The sequence below is a fragment of the Lepisosteus oculatus genome, chromosome 5, assembly GCF_040954835.1.
Source record: "Lepisosteus oculatus isolate fLepOcu1 chromosome 5, fLepOcu1.hap2, whole genome shotgun sequence".
Lineage (NCBI taxonomy): Eukaryota > Metazoa > Chordata > Actinopteri > Semionotiformes > Lepisosteidae > Lepisosteus > Lepisosteus oculatus.
In genome coordinates this window covers 30,303,802-30,311,257 of record NC_090700.1, presented here as the reverse complement: position 1 = coordinate 30,311,257, position 7,456 = coordinate 30,303,802, and the positions used below count along the sequence as shown (strand labels likewise).

The 7,456-nt window shown below is 51.7% G+C and overlaps 1 protein-coding gene across 1 annotated transcript in view; it reads left to right on the top strand.

The window, feature by feature from the left end:
* The first annotated feature begins 1,120 nt into the window (after positions 1–1,120).
* Positions 1,121–7,456, top strand: part of ipo9 (importin 9) — a 28,745-nt gene continuing 22,409 nt past the window's right edge. The window contains exon 1 of the mRNA XM_006628287.3: positions 1,121–1,382. Coding sequence (XP_006628350.1) covers positions 1,214–1,382 — 169 coding nt within the window. The 5' untranslated portion in view covers positions 1,121–1,213. The remainder of the gene's footprint in view (positions 1,383–7,456) is intronic.

The following is a 7,456-nucleotide window of genomic DNA, read 5'->3' as shown; positions in this document are numbered from 1 at the left end:
CTTGTGCTACCTGTCTGACCATAGTATGTGAATGAATCTGAATTTCTACCTTTATTTACACACTGTAAAACAGCCTCCACGTGACAAACATTCTGGAAGTCACTGCAAATGAAAACCTAGAAACACAACTGTTATCTAGCCATTGTCCTGCCCAGTCCGCTTTCATTTCCCTATACCCATTAAGGTATTCTGTGAAGATGTGTATCTAATCCAGAACACAAAAGGTAGTGAAGTGTAAATGACAATTTACATGTTAATTCACTGTGCCCCCTTAATTACATAGTCATAATCATACTAATTCCTTACACTTATATAGCGCTTTTCTGGACACTCCACTCAAAGCGCTTTACAGGTAATGGGGTCTCCCCTCCCAGCACCACCAGTGTGCAGCCCCACCTGGATGATGTGACAGTAGTCATAGTGACTAGTACCCTCACCACACACCAGCTATCAATGGGGAGGAGAACAGAGTGATGAAGCCAGTTCAGAGACGGGAATTAGGAGGCCATGATTGGGAAAGACCAATGGGGAAATTTGGCCAGGACACCCTTACACCCCTACTCTTTTTGAGAAACATCCTGGGATTTTTAAAGGGCGCAGAGAGTCTGGACCTTGGTTTTATGTCTCATCCGAAGGATGGGCCTTTTTACAGTATAGTGTCCCCGTCACTATACTGGGGCATTAGGACCCACACAGATAGCAGAGTGAGAGCCCCCTGCTGGCCCCACTAACTGCAACCTTAGTTTTTCTCAGGAGGTCTCCCATCCAGGTACAGACCAGGCTCACAACTGCTGAGCTTCAGTGGGCTGCCAGTTGTGAGTTGCAGATTAATATGGCTGCTGGCCATACATACTTTTGTCACAATAAAAAACTGGAGTTCGTTTTCTGTACGGTACTAATAAACCCCTAGAGTTTCATGTGGAATGTCTCTAAAATGCTGGGAATGCTGAAGTGCTTTCATCAAATTCTAATACCGAAAGAAGGCAGGCTCCGTTATTCACGATGGTACACCCCTGCCCCGGAACTCCGAACCTGTCGTGCCCCTCCGCTCCTGGAGATGGAGCAGGCGCCCCGCACCGGGAGCAGGCGCGGCCGGACGCCGCTCTTGCCCTCCTGAGCTCCTCCTCCCCGCCGGTCCGTGCATTGGCGCGCTCCGGTGCAGCCTCTGTTCTCCTGCACTTGTGCTGCGGCTCCGGCTGTGCGGGCAGGAATAATGGCGGGCGTGAACGCTTCGGGTGCCGGCTCCGCTGCGGCGGCGGCTGGCCCGGTCCAGCAGGGCCTGAAGGAGGCTCTGATAGAGACGCTGACCGCGATATTGTCCCCGGTGCAAGAGGTGCGGGCAGCCGCCGAGGAGCAGATCAAAGTGTTGGAAGTCACGGAAGGTGAGTATCTGCGTGGAGCAGCGAGGGGAAGGAGGATGTCACCATGTGAATTACAATGAGTTACCCCAGGCCTGCTTGGATGCAGTTAGGGGTACTTAAAATAAGGACAAAAACTGTCTGAACAGTGACACCACGCAGTCATTTTCACTGAATCCACTCGTGTTGATGTCAACCACGCGTGACTCTCTGCCTTGCTGTGTAGTGTGTGCAGAAACGTGCACGTTTCGGAAGTGTCACGGTACGGTTTTCCGTCACCTGGGAGTGTTTCCTTGGGTTGCCCGTTGGTCAGTGTCCAATAAGATCTTTATTATTCTCTATTTTTCTTTACTGTGTTGTAATTGTTTTCCGCTCAAAGCGAAAAAATAATGTCGCGTCAAGCACTGAGGAGGCGAGACTCGCCGCGAAGTGGGAGCTTGGAAAGTGCGAACTTCGGCTGTCTCGGCAGTCTTGACCCGCTTTTTTTCGTAAATTCATGAGAAGGGCCAGTGAAAGTTGGAAAAAAAAGTAGTTTGTGTTTTCCCAAATAACTGCTGTGCTGTTTTGAGAACAATCTGCGTACATGGGTGTCATTCTTTATATGAGACTCTGCCTAATAGTTAATGGCGTGCATCTCCCATCAAGGGATGATAGCCTGTACTGCTCGGGATGAGTTTGATGCGCTGTGAAATCTGGGACCTGATCTATGGATTTCTTGTCTCCGTGTTGGGAAGGAGGGGGAAGTTTCCTTCCCAAATCTCCCGCCCACGCGCGTCTCGCATTGAACTTGAAGAAGAGGGTGTCTCCATGGCGACGGGCAATGGCGTTTCGGGACCTGGACGTCAGGTTCGGACTTCTGCTGTGAAGAATAGACATAGCCATCCTGAATCCTGGGCTCCAGGTTTTCGCCAGGGAACTCTAATGTGCAGTTTAGGTGTTATCAGTCTTAATGCTGTTTTGCAATATTGTACTTGCTTACCTAATCCATTGTAATGGTATTTGCTGTGGTTTATTTGTAATTTCTGCCTGTGCCTTCAGTTTCCCCTGCAGTTTAAAAGCTGTATAATGTGACCCACTACGGCCTTGTTTTAGTTCGCAATAAGGTTATGATGTTCGTTTTTGTTGAATACAGTTGCAGCTTTTTAGCTGTCCAGTGGTTAACAAGTGATTAGAAAATGAAGTCCTATTTCTGCAGTTGCGATAAGGCCTGTTTGTGCTAGTAAAAACTCCTATATGGTGGGCTCTGTGGCTAAGGATCTGCGCCTGTGGCTGGAAGTTTGTGGGTTTGAACCCGGCAGAGGAATTCTACTCTGTTGGGCCCCTGAGCAAGGCCCTTAACCCCAACTGCTCCAGAAGTGACCTATAAATGGCTGACCCTGCGCTCTGACCCCAAGCTTCTCTCCCTGTCTGTGTGTCTTGTGGGGAGCAAGTTGGGGTATGTGAAAAGTCAAACTCCTAATACAAGAATTTGTATATGGCCATTAAAGTGATCTTAACTTATCTTATATCAGCCTTTCTGATATACTTATAGTATGTCATTTTTAATCTTCTGGATCTGGTTCTGATCAGTGTTCCTGTTTTTAAGATACAGAGGTGTCTCTACTCTGTGCTCCAGAACAGCATATATTACGAAGGTAAAATCCTCTGCCTGGTGCTCCGGCGGGGCAGGATCCTGGGCCCAGCGCTAGGGCAGGGGGGCAGGATCCTGGGCCCAGCGCTAGGGCAGGGGGGCAGGATCCTGGGCCCAGCGCTAGGGCAGGGCAGGGGGGCAGGATCCTGGGCCCAGCGCTAGGGCAGGGCAGGGGGGCAGGATCCTGGGCCCAGCGCAAGGGCAGGGCAGGGGGGCAGGATCCTGGGCCCAGCGCTAGGGCAGGGCAGGGGGGCAGGATCCTGGGCCCAGCGCTAGGGCAGGGCAGGGGGGCAGGATCCTGGGCCCAGCGCTAGGGCAGGGGGGCAGGATCCTGGGCCCAGCGCTAGGGCAGGGCAGGGGGGCAGGATCCTGGGCCCAGCGCTAGGGCAGGGCAGGGGGGCAGGATCCTGGGCCCAGCGCTAGGGCAGGGGGGCAGGATCCTGGGCCCAGCACTAGGGCAGGGCAGGGGGGCAGGATCCTGGGCCCAGCGCAAGGGCAGGGCAGGGGGGCAGGATCCTGGGCCCAGCGCAAGGGCAGGGCAGGGGGGCAGGATCCTGGGGTGTGTCTGGAGGAGGCCCTGGAAGGTGAATGGAGATGAAGGCCTACTCACTGTGAAAAGGGGCTTCTGCCTCTTTCAGCAATTGATTGCAGGTGCTGGAAACCAGGGGGTCCCACTCCTGGTCCTGGAAGCCCCCCCACACATACACACACCTGGTTCCCATTCCAGCCCAGCTCTCAGTCCCTCAGTCGAACCCTTAACTTGACTTCCAAGTAGGCCCGATTCCTACTCTTTCACCATTTTTTCTCTTCCAAGAGTGTCGGGCTCAGGTTAGAAGACGTCTCTGTGGTGGTAACAGCCTCTTTTTGCCAGTCTGTCTCGGTTCAATTCAACCACACGTTTTCTTCTTCCAGTTTAGGGGAGACAGCAAGCAACATACAAGAGGCAAGGACACAGACACACTCACTCACTCCAGGAAGAGTTTTCCCAAAACTCGGTTAACTACCAGTTGGTCTTTGGACTGTGGGAGGCAATAAGAGCACCTGGAGGAAACCTGCATGAACTTGGAGAAAACATACAAACTCCACACAGACAGCACCCCAAGAACTGAACCTAGGGCCCAGTACTGAGGCAGTAATGCTAACCACTGTGCCTCCATGCCAAGCTCCATCAGTTTTTTTTTTGTCATGACATTAATTTGCAAAAATCCTTGATCTACTTTGTACTGTAGTGTATTCCTATACTTGCTAATATTTGACTATACACAGCATATGCATTGCATAATAATGGAGGTTTAAATTTGGACCAGGTTATTTCACATACAGCCAATATAACCAGACCTTTGTTTTATAATGTATTAAAATTGAGTTTGGTTTGTAAGTGCTCACATTATATGCAGCATTCTAAGAGTAATAACGTTTGGTATGGTACGATTAAAATGTCCACAATTTTGAAGACATTTAAAATAAAAAAGCAGTCTTTTTTTAATTGAAAAAAAATGGCCATCCCTAGTTTTCCCCAGGTGCTCTGGTTACCTCCTGTTACCAGGCAGGTCGTGCTTGATTGGCTGCTCTGAATCGTCTCGGTGGTGATGGGGGGGCAGGGTTGACCCCAGTGTTCTGGTGCTGTGCCACGAGTGGGAGGTGCTGGGCTCAAGCTGCTGGGCTTGTGTGTCAGCCCCCTGCTCCTGTTGCTGGGAGTGTAATATGACAGTCAGTCTAGTACTGCAGTCTCCCCTGCCCGTATGCGCAGCCAGGCTCCTGGAGCTGCGTACTGCAGTCTCCCCCGCTTGTATGCACAGCCGGTCTCCTTGAGCTGCGTGCTGCAATCTCCCCTGCTTGTATGCGCAGCCAGGCTTCTTGAGCTGCGTACTGCACTCTCCCCTGCTCGTATGCGCAGCCGGGCTCCTGGAGCTGCGTACTGTAGTCTCCCCCACTTGTATGCGCAGCCAAGCTCCTGGAACTGCGTACTGCAGTCTCCCCCGCCTGTATACTAACCCAGGCTCCTGGAGCTGCGTACTCCAGCTCTTCCATCTGTTTGTTCAGCCGATTATTATTATTATTATTAATGCTCTGATGAGAAATTGTTAATAGAATGTTTGAGCTCATCAAGGAGAGCATACTGGAAGCCTCTTACAGATGTCACTCCTGAGAGTACCTGTTCCTGTGGCGGTCTGGAAATCCAGCCTCATGCCTACTGTTGACCTGGGTCTCTGCGATTCGACAAGAGAGGGTTTGGGTTTGTTGGCTTGTTAGTTACCGTAGCTGGTTTCAGTTGACTGTGTATAGTGAGTAGCTGTGCCACAGCTGGGTGACAACACGAGGGGCGGGGTGCGTCAGAGTGTGGCACAGGGCACTGTGACAGAGGCTCCAATTGAGCGCCTTTGTGCTGTGTTTCCTAGCAGATCAAAGAGAAAGGAACAGACCCCAGGGTTACCCATGCTTCTGCCTACACGCCTGTTTTTTACCTGTATCATAGTGGAGAAATGCAAGAATTCACAGTGCCGTTCAGCTGTTTGAAATAAGTGTTAATTTGTGGTTCAGAAATTGCTTGATTTAGAGAAGGCGCACGCAAGGTGCGTCTTGCCTGGTGTTTCAGGCAGTTTTTCTAGAAGTTTTATAGTCTGAGTACAGCTCTGATCACTCGGTGTTATTGCCACAAAGGGGTGTTTGCAAAAGATCACTGCACATGCATTATAACTGTACAGAATACCTGCACACCTGGCACGATGGCGTTTTCTGATGGGTATTCCCACCTTTCACTTATGTCTGCTATATCTCCTGCAACAGGTGTCTGTGATTTCAACTGCACTCAGGTTGGGTTCTGCAGTAAACTGCCCTACGGTTGTGCGAGCATGCTCACTGCCGGACATCGCCCACAGTCCCTGCAGCAGGACGGAGTCTGTGCTCTTAGGGTTTCAAGGTGTCTGTGACCCCAGCTGAATATTGACAGACGCCCGACAACTCGGTGACCCTCCCGTCAGTAGAGGAGGAGTGCACGTGGCGCCCGTGTTCCTCCGAAAAATCTCTGTCCTGCATGGCTGGCAGGGCATCCTCTCTGCACACAGTGCCCAGACCAGCGCATGCCACGGGGGCATGCTACTCCGGCACACCCAAGCCCACCCAGCCTCCCGGGCAATTCTGCTTTACCGGCTGGTGGGTTAAAAACCCCCTGTGGCTCTAAGCAGTCTCACTGCATGCGGTGCGGACCAGTCGCAGCTCTGTTCCTCTGCGTCTGAAGAAAAGGACTTCTTGAATTCCTTCTGCCAGAGTGCCAGTTCGCCAGCCCAGCCTTGTCTCAGCCACTTCCCAGTTTACAGAGTCAATGTCATCCCAGCTCCCTTCCAGCAAGCCCCGCGGGTAACCTAATAAGTCCCTGCACGAGTGTCTGTTCTGAGAGCAGGCCTGTGCGCGGGGTCTCTGTGCCCTGCTTGTGAAAACCCCTCCTGCTCGGGAACCCTGCGCGTGTGTCAGCCTCATCCTCCCCTGGTGTAAAAGGCTGATTCTGCAGGATGTCGAGCGGGGATGACCTCTCTGGCGCTCTGTCTTTCAGCCTGGGTAAGCAGCTCTGCTAGTGTGTCAGCAGTCGCTTTGTCTCCCAAAGCGGCGCGGTGCCCCTCTGGGAAGGGGCGCTTAGACAGCGGGGTCTCTGCCAGCTGCCAGTCTCGGGTTTAGGGCTTTGTCTTCAGATTGATGGAAGAAGAGAAGGATGATGGCCAGCAGCCATATCACCCTGTAATTCACAACTGGCAGCCCACTAAAGCTCAGCAGGTGTGAGCCTGGTCAGTACCTGGATGAGAGACCTCCTGGGAAATACTAAGGTTGCTGCTAGAAGAGGTGTTAGTGGGACCAGTAGGGGGCGCTCACCCTGCAGTCTGTGTGGGTTCTAATACCCCGGTATAGTGACGGGGACACTGTACTGTAAAAAGGTGCCCTCCTTCAGATGAGACATAAAACCGAGGTCCTGACTCTCTGTGGTCCCAGGGTGTTTCTCGAAAAGAGTAGGGGTGTTACACCAACGTCTTGGCCAAATTTCCCCGTTGGTTTTTACCTATCATGGCCTCCTAATAATCCCCCTCTCTGAACTGGCTTCATCACTCTGTTCTCTTCCCCACTGATAGCTGATGTGTGGTGAGGGTACTGGTCACTGCAGGTGGGGCTGCACACTGGTGGTGGTGGAGGGGAGTCCCCATTACCTGTAAAGCACTTTGACTGGACTGTCCGTATGTGGAGTGTCTAAGTGTAGGGAGTATATGTTTTGTTTTTTACAATAACAGCCCTTGCCTGACTGTTAACAGACCCTCAGCTGATCTTGAAATCAAATCCCAGAGTTTTCCGATTCCTCATTCTTCATCGCCATGTCCATGGTGTGTGGACTGGATGTGTGAAACACACAGATGTCAAGAAAGATGGGTGACCCGTTGAAACAGCTGTCCTAGAATGTAATTTGATAGTTGCGTGTATTTACTGT